The following is a 19,390-nucleotide window of genomic DNA, read 5'->3' on the forward strand; positions in this document are numbered from 1 at the left end:
TGTAGGACATTGGTTTGATAGACATCTTATAGGATATGTGCATTTTTGCTTCAGTCTGAAACAAATTACCTCTTCATTACTTTCTGGAATCCGAAATGGCTGCAAGTTTTATAAATTAAAGAAAACTAAGGGGAAAGGTGACTCAACATTTTGTTAGTACATCTGTGCAGAAAGCAGATATTGGGACTGTTTAACATCTTAAGATGCTCAGAAGATTGAAATCCAGGACTCATTTGAAGAAGACTGGTTAAGCAGTTGAAGCAGCTGATGCCTGCCTTATATGGGCTTTAGGGATCCTGAAACGCTTCTTGCAAGAGCCAGGATATTGACTAATGCTCTCTGCCAAGATTTCACCTCTTCAGGAATTATCTGCAAATGACTGAAGAGCTATGTAATAGGGCAACAAGTTCTAGAAGAGAATTTACAGTGCAGGCAGACTGTGAGTATTTTAATTCCCTTGACTTTTAACTGGATGCTAAGAACTGACATGCCATCAATGCCTTTGGAATTCAGCACGTAGCTGCTCACTGTCCCATAACAAAATAGATGGGAAGGCCAGTATTTGTGATAAGACAACTGGACGGATGATGAATAAAGCAACACCAAGCATTTTCAGCAGGGAATCACTTCTACAGAAAAAATGGAAATCAAAGATACAGAATGGGGGACGCCTGGCTTGACAGCAGTGTGTGCGAAAAAGACCTTGGAGTCCTCGTGGACAACAAGTTAAACATGAGCCAACAATGTGATGCAGCAGCTAAAAAAGCCAACGGGATTCTGGCCTGCATCAATAGGGGAATAGCGTCTAGATCCAGGGAAGTCCTGCTCCCCTCTATTCTGCCTTGGTCAGACCACACCTGGAATACTGCGTCCAATTCTGGGCACCGCAGTTGAAGGGAGATGTTGACAAGCTGGAAAGCGTCCAGAGGAGGGCGACTAAAATGATTAAGGGTCTGGAGAACAAGCCCTATGAGGAGCGGCTTAAAGAGCTTGGCATGTTTAGCCTGCAGAAGAGAAGGCTGAGAGGAGACATGATAGCCATGTACAAATACGTGAAGGGAAGTCATAGGGAGGAGGGAGCAAGCTTGTTTTCTGCTGCCCTGCAGACTAGGACACGGAACAATGGCTTCAAACTACAGGAAAGGAGATTCCACCTGAACATCAGGAAGAACTTCCTCACTGTGAGGGCTGTTCGACAGTGGAACTCTCTCCCCCGGACTGTGGTGGAGGCTCCTTCCTTGGAGGCTTTTAAGCAGAGGCTGGATGGCCATCTGTCGGGGGTGCTTTGAATGCGATTTCCTGCTTCTTGGCAGGGGGTTGGACTGGATGGCCCATGAGGTCTCTTCCAACTCTACTATTCTATGATTCTTCTTTGAGTGGCGCCTGAACACTTTCTCACCAATTGTACAGTGCCAGAAGGAAACCCTTGGCTGGAAGCTTTGGAAGTATGAAATCCAGTTCTCAGAGCTACAGAAAGGGTAGCAAAGAAAAACTTTGGCAGCTTTTTAGTTTTGAAAAAAAAAAAGAAAGGAGGAGGATCATGATTGCAGCTTTACAAAACCATGCCTCCCCCCACTTCCCCGTCACTCATAATGTTAGAGCACAGGGTCATCTAATGACTGCCAGTAGCCTGAAAACGTCATGTTCAGAAACCACCGCCATGAGATGTGACTTTAAAAACAAGTTAATGACAAATCCAGGGAATTGTCAACTAATGGCCATTAGTCATGAGGGCCAAAGGGGACCTCCAGATTCAAATTCCCTCTTTTTGGACACTACAAGAAGCAGGATAATAGAATACATTAGAAGCTTTCAATCAATTATCCCCAAATGTTGTTGGGATTACAATGATCACCTACTGCAACAATTGGTCATGCTAGTTGGAGATGGTGGGAATGCTATATTTAGGATCCACTTGGAATTGGATCTTTGGTCTGATTCATTCAAAGTATAAATTCATTGTCTATACATATATTTAAAATAAACATTTTTTTTTAAAAAAATCATTCCAAACTGCATTTGTTTCTGGGTGGATAAATATTCTAATGGTTAGATATTACCACCTATACAATTTCTGTCTGAAAATCCCAAGAAGAAATGATATACAGTAGAGTCTCACTTATCCAATGTTCTGGATTATCCAACGCATTTTTGTAGTCAATGTTTTCAATATATCGTGATTTTTGGGTGCTAAATTCATAAATACAGTAATTACTATGTAGCATTACTGCATATTGAACTACTTTTTCTGTCAAATTTGTTGTATAACATGTTTTGGTGCTTAATTTGTAAAATCATAACCTAATTTGATGTTTAATAGGCTTCTCCTTCATCTCTCCTTATTATCCAACATATTCGCTTATCCAATGTTCTGCCGGCCCGTTTATGTTGGATAAGTGAGACTCTACTGTATTCTGAATGGAAATAAGAAACTTAGCCAGAAAGAATTTAATGTAAAAACCCTAAGTAAATTACACTTACATTGAAATGGGTTTTTAATTGCTAATTTTAGGTGAAAATGCTCATTACATTCAGCTTAAAATTTCACTGATTCAAAGTAGGGTTCAGCTAGAAATAAAGAACATCTCAATAGAATAAGCTAATTTTTTCTACTCTCAGGCTATACGAAAGTAGTCCAAGGAACAATGAAACTCAATTGTATGCAGTTATGAGCTATTTGAACACAATGAGATCATATACTAGCCCCCAAATCATCCTATCAAAGGCCCCATCTACACTGCCATATAATGAAGTTTCCTAATGAGTTTTAACTGCACTGAACTGCATTATATGGCAATGTAGGTGGGGCCTTAGAGTCTTTATTCTACTACACACACAGTCCCAAATGAAAGACAAACTTACACAATTTAAAAAATGGAAAGAGTGTGTGTCTATAGTATTCGAGATATTTTTTTTTGTAAAAGAGAAATCTATGACTACAGAAAACCTAACAACACAACAAGGGCAACTCAGGCCTAGTTAATTTCATCTTTGACTTCTCACTTTGAAGAGGAAATGTTGTAGTCTTTTATTTAAAAAACTCAGAAAAGATAACAAATCTCAAATGAGAGGATCAACTCCTTAAAATAGCATGGTGATCAGATCTAAGGATTAACTGAAATCTGAAGTTGACTCTCCCTCCTCTACACCCCATTCAACTGCTATAAAAGAATGGGTTCTAAAAGTAAACCCAATAGCCTTTGACTCCTATTCGTTTATCTAGAATAGCAAAAAATAAAAATAAAAAAGCTCTGGGGAGATGTTGGAGGAGTTGCAAGGACATAGGTTCAAATAGCCCTATGTAGCTAGACTATACCAAGATAATGTGTTTTTGAACTGTACAGTGTAACCTTGACTTACGAGGGTCCCAACTTAAGCGCATTTTGAGTTAAGAGCCATGGTTGGACCTGATATTGTTTTGACATACGAGCAGCAATTTTGAGTTAAGAACTAATGCCAGAGGGCTCACTAGCGCAAGAGGGCTCACTAGAGCTTTAGGGCTTCAAGAGAGCCATCTCTGTGCCTTGTGTTCCTGTTTGCTTTGGGAGATGTCTGTCTGCTTTGCTCTTGTCTGCTTTGAGGAACTTTGGGTTAGTTGTTTTTGTGTGGTTTTTACTCCTGGTATGTTTGGCTTCATGGAGAGAGAGAGGGACAGAGAGCAAGAGAGGGAGGGAATGAGTCCAGTATGAAGAAAATGATGCTTCTGCCTCCTCACTGTGTACTTCCTTGCCACAACTTTGTGCTTCTATCATTTTAAGTTGATTTTATTAATCCAGAATGGATTAATAGCATTTCAATGGGAAAATTCACTTTGGGATTAGAGCAATATGAATTAAGAGCTTGGTCATGGAACAAACTAAACTCTAATCTCAAGGTATCAGTGTAATTATCAATCAGATATCACAAATAACATTTAAAAACTTTCTGAATAACTTATAATATGAAGGACTACAATGGGTGCAAAAAAGATAATATATTTTAAGAAGATTGGTCACATTTTATTGATTATACCAACTAAAGTTCACAGCAGCTCCAACCACCATTGTCCAACTGGACTTCTGGAAGGGACTTTGAACTTTGATCTTGCCTGCTCCAACCTGACAAGCACCCAACAAATTCTGCAGACAGATCACATGAATCATGCATGAACTAAATTACTTTCTGTTCCATTTTTAGCTAGCGCAAATGGAAATAAACAATCTGTTATTTCTCTATCCGTGTCCTATCCCTCTATCCATTTGTTTTATATAATACATTTGTTCTTACTTGTTAAAAACAGCTAAGAACTGAAAGTATAAAACAAATGTAAAATAAACCTTTAATTGATTCTAATGAGTTCCTGTCACTAATTCTAGCAAGGTCAAAAAAGTATTGTATTTTCCATCTCAGAAGCAGTGATGAGTCATATATATACACTCTTGCAATTGTAATCTGTAGATTCTTGGGAGTTGAAAGAAATAAGGTGTTCTGTAAGAATGAAGTTATTTTTATAATAATTGTATTTAATATGATCATCCTTAACTCTGTGAAAATCTGTAAATGTTTTCATTTCCTTATCAGTATCTCTGTAAATTGCCAATTCAGGACTTGGACATGATACTGACGAATTAATATAAATAATAAGGGAAGGAAAGCAGCCATTTATGGTATTCCATGGAAATATATTCAGAAGATAACCTATTTCCTTGCTAATACTGACTGTCACATTGGCTAGCTATCAGGATCACTATAATTCACTGCTATGCTTTGCTACAATATTATGGGACCACCACTAATTATTAAGACACAACAGGCTACAGTCAGCCCCGAATCTTTATTGGGATTAGGATGCAAGGCCCCTGTGAAAAAAAAAGAAAAGCTATAATCAAAAAATCTTTTTTTAAAATTTGAGAACACTTTTTGAAAAATCCCTAGGTCTTCCAATGCAACCCTATGGTCAATTCCTGGTGGAAGCTGGATAACGGGTGGCATATAAGTATAACAACATGAAGAAATTGAAACAATGAATGAGTTTAGGAACATAAAAACAGCTGTGCAGGATTAGACCAAAGGTCCATCATGGGATTTTTTTGGGCCTGTGAGCCAGCAGGCGATTTTAAGTCTTGGAAACTGGGCTGTCTGTCTCTTGTAGCTAGTGAAGGCCACATTCCAGAAAGGGGCCCAGATGTTGTTGAGGGAAGCAAGGTTAGAGGCTGAGATGAGCTCAGAGGATGAAACTCCAGGTCGACCAATGAATGAGCTGATAGATAGAAGACGTAGTTTTTGTGAACGCAGAGCTGCTCAGCAGAGTTTGCGAAGGTCACAGAGCTTGTTAGCAAAAAAAAAAACACAACATTATCAGGTTCTCAGGGAAGACAGCATGATTTCATGTCTATATTAGAGAGACCAGAGAAATTTTTCAGCAGTCTGGTCAATGTTGGAGTTTGAGAAGCAACATCCATGGTCAAGTATTAGCAGAGCCTGTTAAGGGAATTCTAGTTTCATGTTTCATGCTTTCAAGTTTAAGTGATTATTCCTGGATTTCTGTACTGGATTTTCAAGCTGCCTTTTTGCATCCTATACTGGATGTCTTGATGTCTTGGATTTTGAAACAACTCTTGTACCTTGAATCTTATGGACTTTTTAATATATCTAGACTTTGACATTTTTACTATTTTTGCTGAACTGCTTTGCTGTTTTAACTTGGACTGGAGTGTGGTGGTTAAATGTTTCCAGCCCTGGAGTACACCAATAAGCAAGATATTAATGTACCTTTAATCCTGTAACCAAAGTTGGCTTGTATAGTTTTTGGAAGTACTGCGTTGTTCTGTGTGAGTTCAAATTATTTTCAGAAGTGTTTTGAATCAAGCCTTGCACATGTTGGTCTTGTGCCCACCCATGTGGAGTCAAGGGAGTTTAGCACAAGTTACAGTCTGCAGGAGGAGCGTTCAGATCTCACCAGTATCATCTTCTGTGGTAAAATCTCCCAGCTTTAATTTAATGGGTACCAGATCTAACAGAAAACCAAGTTTTTTAAAACGTATTCATTCACAATGGTTCGATTATCCCCAAGGCAGCTCTTTACATGATACTTTGAAACAATACAGAAACTCTGATTGTGGTACTGTGGTAAACCTGAGGAGGTTTTAGAGTCCATTTGAAGCAAAATGTTGGCAGTGTGAGCATGGAGGGTATTTGATGACGTGGACACAGGACTGAGTTTCATACAGCTGGTTCACTGTCTGTTTTAGGGACCGATTTATAATATTTTTGTGAAAGGATTTTAGGAAATTAAACATACAGCCCCCTGCCCCCTACAGTTGATACCTTGAGAGAGCTCGAGACTTTGTGGCCGCTTAGTGGGCCTATCTTTGACCGATTTACTCCGCTTGACAGGGAAGATGTCGCTAGAATCCTGACTGTTGCAAAACCAACCACCTGTTCCCTTGATCCGTGCCCCTCTTGGTTGGTGAAGAGCTGCCTGGAAGGTCTACTCGATCCGTTGAGTAATATCATCAATGGCTGTCTTGAATAGGGGGTCTTCCCGGACAACCTAAAAGAGGCAAGGGTTCGTCCCTTGCTAAAGAAGCCTAGTTTGGATCCCATGACCATTGCCAATTATCGTCCAATCTCTAACCTTCCATTCTTAGGTAAGATGATAGAGCGGGCTGTACTGGGACAATTGCAACAATTTTTGGATGATACAGCTGGCCTGGACCCTTTCCAGTCAGGCTTCTGCCCTGGCCATGGGATGGAGACAGTCCTGGTTGCCATCACAGATTAACTCCGTCGTCAGTCTGATAGCGGCGGATCAGCGCTTCTGGTACTTCTCGACCTTACCACAGCATTTGACACTGTTGACTATGACCTAATGATTCACCGTCTCGCCATGTCCGGAGTTCGCGGTCAGGCCCTCAATTGGTTCAACTCATTTCTCCGAAACTGGAGCCAATGCGTGGAGTATATGGATCAAGTCTCTGACAGATCTTCCCTACTATGTGGGGTACCCCAAGGTGCAATTCTCTCCCCTCTTCTCTTCAACATCTACGTTAGACCCCTTGCTAGTTTGGCTCAGAGTTTCGTCCTAGATTGCTATCAATATGCGGACGACACCCAACTCCTTCTGCGCTTGGAGCCTGGAGCAACGTCAATACCAGACAATTTCACCTTATGTCTGGAGGCTCTGTCGAACTGGCTACGTGCTAGTAGACTGAAGGTGAACCCGGCGAAGACTGAAATTCTTTGACATGGCCGCTCGACTGGTCTGACCCATTTGCTACCCACCTTCGATGGTGCTGCCCTATCTCCTTCGCCTACCGTTAAGAGCCTGGGTGTCGTTTTGGATTCGCAGCTGACAAAGGAAGCTCAGGTCGCTGCTGCTAGCAAACAGGCCTTTTTCCATCTACGACAAGCGAGGCAACTGGCACCCTATCTATCTGATGAGGCTCTGGCAACAGTCATCGATGCCACGGTCACATCTAGGCTGGACTATTGCAACGCCCTGTATGTTGGCCTTCCGATGTCCACGACCCGAAAGCTCCATATTGTTCAGAATGCAGCAGCCAGGCTACTCACAAGAACACCCATGAAATGCCATATAACACCAGTGCTGCAGCATCTGCATTGGCTTCCAACTGATTACCGTGGTCTATATAAGATGCTAGTTCCGACCTTTAAAATTCTTTACGGCCAGGGCCCATCGTACCTTAGGGACCGTCTCTCCTTCTCCCATCATCGGAGGTCGCAACGACCATCTCAACGAAACTTACTTTACATACCGGGTTCTAGAGAAGTGCACTTGGAAAGGACCAGACGCAGAGCTTTTTCTATTTCTGCCCCTGCCTTATGGAATGCCCTGCCGCCCTATATGAGAGCCATGCGTGAGTTAGGGCCTTTTACCCTAGCACTTAAGACCTGGCTCTTTACTAGAGCTTTTAATCTATGTTGATTTTATCAATATTTGTATGTATGTATTTTTATCCTTTACAATTTTATCTTGTAAATCGCCTAGAGCATCTTGGATGGAGGGCGATTAATAAGTAATTAAATGATGATGATGATGACGATACTTACACATATCAGAAACAGATTGGAATAAATAGAGATTTAGTATAAACAAGGTCATAACTGCATCAGTTGAAGGAGAATGAGATTGGGATTTTGTTCCAGGGATTTTCAGCTACGATCAGTACACTTACCTTCCACCAATACACTGCACACACACTCTGATTTTCCTGAAGCATTCTCAGCTATGCATTTGTACTGGCCTTCATCTTCAGGAAAGGCCTTGTCAATGGTTAGTGAGCACAATGATCCTAATGGAAGGAAAGAGAGGACAAGATTAAGTGGGACCATCAAGCTCTCCTATTTTATGGATATAGAGTACTTGCACTACAATGACTATTACTTCTTATTCCGTCAGGACTCAAAATTACAGAGAACTTCTGATAAGACTTGTCTACCACTTCATTTGTAGACATATTCATTTGCAAAAAAGTCATAAGAGAAAATAATCTGCTTCCTTCTTCAGACTTCACCCACTCTTTTCCAGCAGCCTTTCCATGGTAATCCCCTCTGGCTGCCTTGCAAATGGGTGGGTAAAAGTGGCAGAAGAAATAACCACATACTATCTTCCCCACACACAGTGTGTGAAATGTATCACAGAATGTTTGAAACACAACATTTGAAACTCACCCAAAGTACCCCATCTGACGGGGGTACTTTGTGCTTTTCCTGCATGGCAGGGGGTTGGACTAGATGGCCCATGTGGTATCTTCAACTCTATTATTCCATGAAAGAAGCTCTTATCAAACATAAACTGATTTTTTTAAACTCCTAAGAAATACAATAAGCCAAATCCCAAGGCATGGTTCCCATTAAACTCATAGTCTGAAACATTAATAGCAGTGGGGGGACTTGTGACATTACTTGTTGCGGAGTCTGCCAGGCAATTCATTATCATTATCATCAAGACTATTAGGCTGGCAGGTATAACTTGTTCAGTCACACATGATTAGTGTATCATTTCTAAAATTTAGGAATACCAACCTGCTGACAAAAGATCGCATTGGAACTCAAAGGGGGTGACACTTGGAAGAAAACATTGCTTCCTTCTCCTTCTTTCTTCAAATTGAAAAACACGTTGTGCTGGACACCTGCTGCTTTATGAAAAGCTGCAAGCTCTTAATGACCTAATTTCTGGGAGTGCTCTAGAGTTACACCCCCTAAAGTTTCCTGACTTTTTCCTGGAATTGCATTGCTACCACTTTCTTGGAACATTTGTTGTCAAAGAGGCTATGCAACATGGATTTTGCTTGTCAGTTGTTTCTTGAGGGGGTGGGGGCTTTAATTCCCATGAAGTTGCAGGATAACATTTCTTAAATAGGAGCAATCACTAGTCATTGTGGTACAAAAGATACAGTTCTCATTAACATTTCAGCAGATAAAAAGGAATAACATTGCTAATTCGAATTCCAAAATGTGATGTGTTGTGTGGAGAAATAATAGTACCCATTAAGATATTGTTTTCAACCTCTCATTAAACGATACCACTTTAGAATCTGCAGGGAACGGGAAAGTCATAGTGGCAGAGTGCATGCTTTGGACACCAAAGGTCCTGCATGGAATGCACTGCATCTCCAGGTAAGGCAAATGATTCCTACCCCCAAAACAAGGCCAAGATGCTTCCAGTCAGTGTAGATAATGCTTAGCTCCCTAAACATAGAGAAAAGCTGATACAAAGGATTCTGTCATAACCTGTCTTCAGCTTAAAGGAATGTTAAAATGCACAGATTCCATTATACACTTCAACAAGATCCATACAGCTGATGATTCTCCTGATTGTGGAAAACAGACTCTTCCACAGTGTATGTATTTCTGGTACAGTAGCTCATCCTCAATTAGGTGTTTATTTTTACCTCCTCCAAATGTAAGTGAAATAACTTTATCATTTATTTTGAGAAAAAGTTTGCAAGTGCTTTTGATTCCCCCACTCTATCCCCTACAAAAGTGTTTTAACAACTTCTACTATGATAAAACCCTTGTGGAAATGAGATAGTAATTCCACTATGTGAAGGCTTCAACAGCTTGAAAATTATACCAAGAAAGATTGATGAGACACTCTGCATATCAGGGACAATGTAGTATGGAATGAGACAATGCCAATACTATTCCAGAAGCTGTGAACACCACAGTGAAAGTGACACTGATAGCTGCACCACGGTACAGAACAGTTGCACAGTCTGGATGCCCATTAATACCACAGATATCAACTACATGACATGATAGATGCATACAATTCAGTGTTATTAAAAATAGTGGTCTTCAGACTGACATCATTCCATGAGCCACTGGCTCCCAGTCCCTAGTGAAGGAAAGGGAAAAAAACCACTTTAGTCCAGGGAGACAAATATAGGACTGGTCCCTGGTATGCTGGAAAAAATGTTGGTCCCCTACATCAAATAACCAGGAAAACACTGATAGATACATTTCCAATCTAAAGTACACACACACTTAATATATTTACTATGAGTATTTATAGGGCTGAGAAAAAAAAGGAAAATGTATTGTTTGCAGCTGTGTGATTAATTTGTATTTTATAGAAATGCTTTGATATGTATCTTTTATGGAATTGCATTTTAATATGTGTGTTTGTAGAATTTTTATAGTATTTGTGTGTTTCTGACTGCGCTGTGACCTGCCTCGAGCCACGAGGAGAGGTGGGTAAAAAATAAAAATAATAATAATAATAATAATTATTATTATTATTATTGTCACAACGACATAGTCTGACACAGCAAACAAGATAGATATGCTGGATTTTGTATCACAAGTCAAACACTTCCCAAGCGTTTAGGACTGTGTGATGTATTTTCGGATGATGCGCACAGATCCCAGTAGGGTGGCCTTTTGCAGCTGGCAGATCGTAATTTTGTCAATGTCTATGGTTTCCAAATGCCGGCTGAGATCTTTTGGCACGGCACCCAGTGTGCCTATTATTATTATTATTATTATTATTATTATTATTATTATTATTATTATTATTTGCTAGGAGGGGAAAGGCTGACCTGTGCTGATTCTGCTTTAACTATGACAACACTCAATTTCCTGGTCCCTTCTATTTCCAGTGTTAAATTTCTCTTTAATCTGATGTGGAATATTTCTGTCTTTACTTTGACATACCCTCTATCCTTATTGGTACACTGCCAAATTATTTTACAATCTGTAAAAAAATATTAAATATAGGAAGACCCCAAGTTATGAACATGTTAGGTTCTGTACATTTGTTCTTAAGTTTAATTTGCATGCAAGCCAAAACAGGTATATTTTCAAGTCTAACTCCAGCCAAAATATATTATTTAGCTTTGGATAGCACAGGGAAACGTTGACACTCTTGTGGTATTTGTTATGCTGTCTGTGCCCCTGTTCAGAAGATTTCACCTCACTTTCTGTCCCTGTGATAAAGGCATTTTGAAAAATGTGGCTTGCTGTGGAAACAAAGATTGGTGATAAAGCTTCAGTGGAGCCCCCCTTTCCCTTCCTAGGGTTAGATTGTTCTCACTTCCTGTTGTCTAACCCCTGTTCTTAACTATGAGCCATTTGTAAGTCAGATGTTAGTAACTCGGGGACTGCCTGTAAGTATCCAAGAGACTAAAACAATCACATGTCTAAATTTGCACATAATTAACACCATAAAAGATACATATTCATTGCAAACATTTTCAGCATACAGACAAGATGAACTCATGAGGCAGTACATCTTAAGTTGCATGCAGATGTTTTCTGAAACTGATGAGATGGTAAGACTGATCATCTATCTATCATTATATTTTCTGTATAATAGTACCGGTATTTTGGCGCTTTGAAGATGAGTATCGTCTTCGACAAGAACATACTTTTTTCTTTCTCAATCTGGCCTATAACTGAACACTTCTGCAGGTACCATGCAAACACACTGACTGACTTTGGACAAGTCTTATTCTATCGACCTCAGAAGAATGCAATGGCAAACTTTCTCTGAACAAATCTTGCCAAGAAAACCCAATAATAGATCCATGTTAGGGTCACCATAAGCTGGAAATGATTTGAAATCACACAACAACACAACTAGTATTGTCTCAGATCAAACAGCCTTTGCAAAAAGATGCAAAAAGTTTTCTACTATAGGTTAGATAGGGACAAAAAATTATAGTGTATGCTAGTAGGCAAACATCTTTATCTTCAAAGACCTGAAAGACTATTGCTGAGATTTGCAGGTGAACAGGATGTGCTTTGATGGGAAATGTAATCCAACCACATTTGAGAATCTAAAATGTGAAAATAATAAGGAAGCCTGTTACCCTGCTTCCCACAGTGACCAAAGAGATGTCTCCAGAAAGTTTCGTCACTTCCTATCTTGCTTCCAAGTAAATGGTGTTAACTGTTTGCATGGTTTCAAATATGGAGGAGTTTTTTAATTGTCATCATGACTAATGCCAATTGTTTGGACAAACAACATAAACAGAGATTGCTTCACTGACAATAAATGAAGGCTTTCATTGTTCCACAGTAGAGCCATTGTATTAGTATGGTTGCATTCTTTTGTTAAGAGGGAAAATGATTTTTGAACAAAGTGGGACTTGGGAAAAGGGATTCTCAAGGAGTCAATATCACAGACAAAAAGAGCCAGGGTGGTTATGTATGAGTAGTTCGTCAGGATCAATGATCATTTAGAATTGGTCCAAGACATTTAACCAGTTGAGGGGAAGGAGAATTATTATTATTATTATTATTATTATTATTATTATTATTATTATTATTATATTACTTTTTACTTTATTATGACACAGCAAACAAGTTAGATATGCTGGATTTCATATCACAAAATCACAAGTCGAACACTTCCCAAGTGTCTAGGACTGTGTGATGTATTTTCGGATGATGCGTGCAGATCCCAGCAGGGTGGCCTTTTGCAGTTGGCAGATCGTAATTTTGTCAATGTCTATTGTTTCCAAATGCCGGCTGAGATCTTTTGGCACGGCACCCAATGTGCCCGTCACCACCGGGACCACCTGCACTGGTTTCTGCCAGAGTCTTTGAAGTTCAATCTTGAGGTCCTGATAGCGGCTGAGTTTTTCCTGTTGTTTTTCGTCAATGCAACTGTCACTTGGGATGGCGACATCAATGATCCAAACCTTTTTCTTTTCCACAACTGTGATGTCTGGTGTGTTGTGTTCCAGAACTTTGTCAGTCTGGATTCGGAAGTCCCACAGTATCTTCGCGTGCTCATTTTCCAATACTTTTGCAGGTTTGTGATCCCACCAGTTCTTTGCTGCTGGGAGGTGGTACTTGAGGCATAAGTTCCAATGAATCATTTGGGCCACATAGTTGTGCCTCTGTTTGTAGTCTGTCTGTGCAATTTTCTTACAGTAGCTGAGGATATGATCAATGGTTTCGTCGGTTTCCTTGCAGTGTCTGCATTTTGGGTCATCAGCTGATTTTTCGATCTTGGCCTTAATTGCATTTGTTCTGATGGCTTGCTCCTGGGCTGCAAGGATCAGGCCTTCTGTCTCCTTCTTCAGGGTCCCATTAGTGAGCCAGAGCCAGGTCTTCTCCTTATCAGCTTTTACTTCAATTTTGTCAAGGAACTTCCCATGCAATGTTTTGTTGTGCCAGCTGTCAGCTCTAGTTTGTAGTGTGGCTTTCTTGTTCTGGTTTTTTGTCTGCTGTGCTTTGAGGAGTTTCTGATTTTTGACTTCAATCAAAGCAGGTTCTTCTTCTTCTTATTATTATTATTAACTTTATTTATGTCTCACCTTTCTCCCTGTAAGGACTGAAGGCGGCTAACAATCCACAATAGACAAGTTTTAAAAGTGCAATAGAAAAGTTTTAAAAACTATTTAAAATAATTAAAATACACTAAATACACTTTAAATGGCCTTTAAAAGGGAAAGAAGATGTCACTTTCAGCTATCTAGTGAATCTTAGTTTAACACTACCAATGAGGAAGCATCCAGCGTCCTCCACCATGTCTAAGGCTAATTTAGGGGGCCCAGCTTTTTAATCCAACAGAAGGAAATAGCCGAAACTTCATGAAAAGCTTCTGGGAGGGCAATTCTGATTCTCAACAACTGCTGCCTGGGAACTTGGTTCAATCTGCTAACCTTTTAAAAGATTTCTGCTCACCCTTTTTATTTGGAAGCAAGTTGACCCTAATACTTAGGCAGAAATAATGAAGTGCAAAGATACAGAATGGGGGACGCCTGGCTCACTCCACAGCAGTACGTATGAAATCTTGGAGTTCTCGTAGACAAGTTAAACATGAGCCAACAATGTGATGCAGCAGCTAAAAAAGCCAATGGAATTTTGGCCTGCATAAATAGGAATCTAATGTCTAGATCCAGGAAAGTCAGGCTACCCCTCTATTCTTCCTTAGTCAGACCACACCTGGAATCACACTGTGTCCAATTCTAGGTACCACAATTTAAGGGAGATGTCGACAAGCTGGAATGTGTCCACAAGAGGGCGACTAAAATGATCAAGGGTCTGGAGAACAAGCCCTATGAGGAGAGACTTAAAGAGCTGGGCATGTTTAGCATGCAGAAGAGAAGGCTGAGAGAAGACATGATAGCCATGTGTAAAGATGTGAGGGGAAGTCATAAGGAGGAGGGAGCAAGCTTGTTTTCTGCTGCCCTGGAAACTAGGCTGCAGAACAATGGCTTCAAACTACAGGAATGGAGATTCCACCTGAAAATTAGGAAGAACTTTCTAACTGTGAGATGTTCAACAGTGGAACTCTCTGCCCCAGAGTGTGGTGGAGGCTTGTTCTTTGGAGGCTTTTAAGCAGAGGCTGGATGGCCATCTGTCGGGGGTGCTTTGAATGCGATTTTCCTGCATCTTGGCACGGGTTGGAATGGATGGCCCACAAGTTCTCTTCCATCTCTATGATTATATGATTCTAATTTTGCAGGTTTGTTTTTATGTGAGATAGACAAGCCTCACTTGGTCTAGACATTGATCCTTCTCAAGTTGAACTTCCTAAAGAAAAGGCAGTGAACTTGTTTGGTGTGGGTCTTGGAATTTCCTTTTGGCCCAATCTGCAGGGCTGGATGATGTCAAGGCGTGGTGCTTAGTTGCACTTTTGTCTTTCCCTTTAATGAGCCCTTCCACTTTCTCTATGCAAACACAAATTCCAAACCCTGCAACACTCTCTTTACAGAGTCTCTGTGAGAACTCATCACTTTAAGATTACACAATAAGGGGCATGACAGAAAAGAAGCCCCACATAATTAAAGATAAGGATGCTACCACCACCACTTTGTTCCAATCTTAATCTTCTTCTTCTTCTTCTTCTTCTTCTTCTTCTTCTTCTTCTTCTTCTTCTTCTTCTTCTTCATTTCTATCCCACCCTTCTCCAAAAGGACTCAGGCGGCTTACAACATAACACATACATAAGCAAAAGCAAAAAGACATGACATAATTGTTAGCAATTATTGCACCGACCTTATTTAACATCTTCACGAATGATCAGCCACAACCACCACTCACAAAGAGTTTTATATATGCTGATGACCTTGGCCTAACAACACAAGCAAAAGATTTTGAAACAGTTGAAAACCAACTCACTAATGCCTTTAAAGATCTCTCCACTACTACAAAGAGAACCACTTGAAGCCTAACCTTTCCAAGACACAAGTGTGTGCTTTCCACCTACGTAACCATGAAGCCAACAGGAAACTGAAAGTTACCTGGGAAGGCCAAGAGCTCGAACACTGTTTCCATCCTAAATACCTTGGTGTCACCTTAGATCGGACACTAACATATAGGAAACACTGCATGAACACCAAGCACAAAGTAGCTGCACGCAACAACATTCTGCGTAAACTTACTGGCAGCGCATGGGGTGCAGACCCACAAGTAATAAGAACATCAGCCCTGGCCTTGTCTTTCTCAACTGCAGAGTACGCCTGTCCTGTCTGGCAAAAGTCTGCCCATGCGAAGCAGGTGGACACAGCACTGAACGAAACATGTAGAATAATCACAGGATGCCTTAAACCTACACCTGTTGATAAACTCTACAAGTTAGCTGGCATTGCCCCTCCTGACATGTGACACGAAGTTGCTGCTAACTTGAGAGAAATAAGGTTGAACATTGTGAAAGCCACCCACTGCATGACTATCAGCCTCCTCCCACCAGACTCAAATCAAGGAAGGGCTTCATGAGAACCACCACTCCTCTTGATGTTCCTCCAGCAACAGCAAGGGTGTCCCTCTGGGCAGCTAAACCAGGCAATCCCAACTGGATGGCCCCCCATGAGGGTCTTCCTCCAGGGGCAAACCAAGAATGGGCAACTTGGAAGTCCCAAAATAGACTGAGAAGCGGAGTGGGCAGATCTAAAGACAACTTGGTAAGGTGGCATTACCTGGAGAAATCCTCCACCTTGTGTGACTGTGGAGCAGAACAAACAACTCCGCATATGTATGCTTGCCCACAATGTCCTGCCTCATGTACGGAGGAGGAGTTGTTTAAAGCTACGGACAATGTGGTCACTGTGGCCCGCTTTTGGTCTAAAACTATTTAGCTGCTTGTGATTTCCTTTATTTCACCATTTTAAAATGTATTTATTATGCAATGCTTTTGACATAAACTAAATAAATAAATCCAGACGCTAGGCCAAAGCTTCCCCTACTCTGTTATATCTAAAATAATCTGAGTTCCTTTCTCAGTCAGCAAAGATGTTTTCCCACACCCACAAACTCAACTTCTTGAGGCTCACAGGGCTAAGGAAATGTCAACTGTATTCAACAGAGTATGTGCAAGGAGGAAAAAGAATAGGCATAAAAATGTATGAAGTGTTTAATGTGTAATGTATTCCTCTGTAAATAAATAAGACAAATATAAAGGGAAGATGTCTATATTTACTGCAGACACAAAACGTTCCGGAAAGGTTTTCTGCATTCTGTGACCCAGCCGACTGCTTCATTCCCTGGGTTGGAAGGCCAAATGTCTCTCAGTGAAACATTTGGTATTTCCTCCACCAATGCCCTTTCTGACCTCCAGAGATGAGATTCTTTTCTCATAGTTCTGAGAAAGCTCTGTCTGGTGACTCCAGTCAGGAATTTTGAATTTCTTGGCACCTTACAAAATGAAATCCCAGGAGGGAGAATAACAAGATCGCTGCGAATGTTGACTCCCCCTCCCCATCTGTTTATATAGCTGTCAGCCAACTAACAGTATCTTGCTAAGTTTGCATCTCTATGCAAAGAAAGCACTGAAATGCCTTGAGCCAGCTCTGCTTGGGTATGAAACCCAAAAGCGTGGTAAATATATTTCTGAGGGAAATATACCAAAATGTAATATCTTCAGCAATGCTATGAGAATGGTCCAATCAACTAAAGCATTTAGAAGGAGACTGAAGCTTACACACTCTCGGGAATGCTTCTTCGAGTTTTGGGGTTTACATGAAGACAATGTTTGGTTTAACCAAAATAGCACAAACTTGGCTCAAGATTTCTAGCTCCTGCCAGCTTGATAGTCCATGAACTTCAATACAAATATGCACAGAATCAAAACAGGATAGCTTTTGTGTTTTACTTTTCTATCTTGGTCAACAAAATATGTTTCCTTCTGGTCCAGCTGCAATAACTCAAGATTCTGTACCACGTGCAGTTTTTGAAGAAAAGAGATATAGAAAAGAATGCTGAAAACTGAAAACCAGTTAAGTCTGAGCTGAAAAGGAAATAATTTTGAGGATTCCAGTTTAGTTACCTTTACTGTCTTAAGACACTGAATGCTTAGCTAACTACATTCCATTTCCTTTTTCAAAAAATGACATCCGTACTGCAGAACCACACACAGGGTCCTTTCAGCAGTCCAACATGTCATAGTGAGTTTTCATATATCATAAAACATATGCGTGGCAACTGGTAGAATACAAAAAAAATGCTAATTTTCCAAATGTTAGTGCCAGAAGTAGTGTGTAGTACTCTCAATCAGTTCCTGATTTCTCAAAGGAAACACAATACATACAGAATATATTCAGAGACCCTTTCATGACTCCTCTTTAACTGGAATAGCTGCATATTAAAGAATCCTGGGCTTTGCAGCTGAGGGAGCAGGATTCATTGTTCTCAGTCAGAGACCTTCTCTGGTATCTCTGTCCAGACGACAAACGTCAGGATTCCATAAGATGAAATCATGGATGTTAAAATAGAGTGGTGGTGCTATAACTGTGTAGTGAGAAAGGGCTTCAGTTCCTAACACATGCAAATGTATCTACCCTGAAGCACAGCAACATCAATGGCTACCGCATATGATTTATTTGCTGATTCATTTATCCAGCCCACAGGAATGTTAACATGGAGTTCTGCTTGCTACTAGTAATCAGAGGCTGGGCAATCATAATGACAGAAGAAAAACAAAAAGGAACACGCATGGCTATCTCATCTCCTATATTACTGCTGCTTTTAGAAACTACATGCTTCACAATGGACTGTTGTGATCATAGGGGTTACTTATTTTCCCAAGTCTTCCCAAGAACAGTTTCTCACCAGGAACAATTCCCAAATCCACCCACCGATGTACACTTGGGAGTAAGACTCTGAAGGAAGAGGGATGTTATTCTTCTGCTGATTTTCAAAGTAATTAAGTTGGAGAAGAGAAACATCTGTTTAGTAACTTAAAAAAATTAAAGGAACTTAAAAACCTTAGTCCCAGATGGGCTGGAACCATAGTTACCTTTTTATCTCCCAATATGAAAACATCTGACAATGTCCACAGGATTCTGTGTTGTTCACAATCATCACCTGGCATTTCCGAAATAATCACTTCAGTTCCCAAATTTGTGGAAATCTTACATACTCAATGAAAGAAAGAGTGTATTAGAAAGATGTAAGGAATAAGGGAGAACGTTTGTACTTTTAAGAATATTAAACAACAATCCCTTGGTTTAAGTTCTAGAAAAATCAGGGTGGTTTTTTGTGTGTGTCAGGAGCGACTTGAGAAACTGCAAAGTCGTTTCTGGTGTGAGAAAATTGGTCGTCTGCAAGGACGTTGCCCAGGGGATGCCCAGATGTTTTGATGTTTACCATCCTTGTGGAAGGTTTCTCTCATGGAGCTGAAGCTGATAGAGGGAGCTCATCCACACTCTCCCTGGGTTGGATTCGAACCGGCAATTTTCAGGTCAGCAACCCAATATTCAGGTCAGGAGTCCTGCCAGCACAAGGGTTTAACCCACTGCTCTACCGAGGGCCCCAGGAAAATCAGTAAAATCTACATGATGCTATACTTTTAATAATAATATACATTCTAATAATAACAAGAATGGTTAGAGATATAAAAGCCATACTGCATTTCCTTTAAATTTGCAGTGACTTAGAAACCAACTGAAACCAACTGAAAATTATCCAGATAATTAATGGTATCAATTACGTT

At 40.3% G+C, this 19,390-nt stretch overlaps 1 protein-coding gene across 1 annotated transcript in view; it reads right to left on the reverse strand.

Moving 5' to 3' along the window:
- The window catches only part of mylk (myosin light chain kinase), a 263,208-nt gene that overhangs the window by 68,522 nt on the left and 175,296 nt on the right, over positions 1–19,390 (reverse strand). The window contains exon 17 of the mRNA XM_008109540.3: positions 8,178–8,294. Within this exon, the coding sequence (XP_008107747.1) occupies positions 8,178–8,294 (117 nt within the window). The remainder of the gene's footprint in view (positions 1–8,177; positions 8,295–19,390) is intronic.

The sequence above is a fragment of the Anolis carolinensis genome, chromosome 1 (genome assembly GCF_035594765.1).
Source record: "Anolis carolinensis isolate JA03-04 chromosome 1, rAnoCar3.1.pri, whole genome shotgun sequence".
NCBI lineage: Eukaryota > Metazoa > Chordata > Lepidosauria > Squamata > Dactyloidae > Anolis > Anolis carolinensis.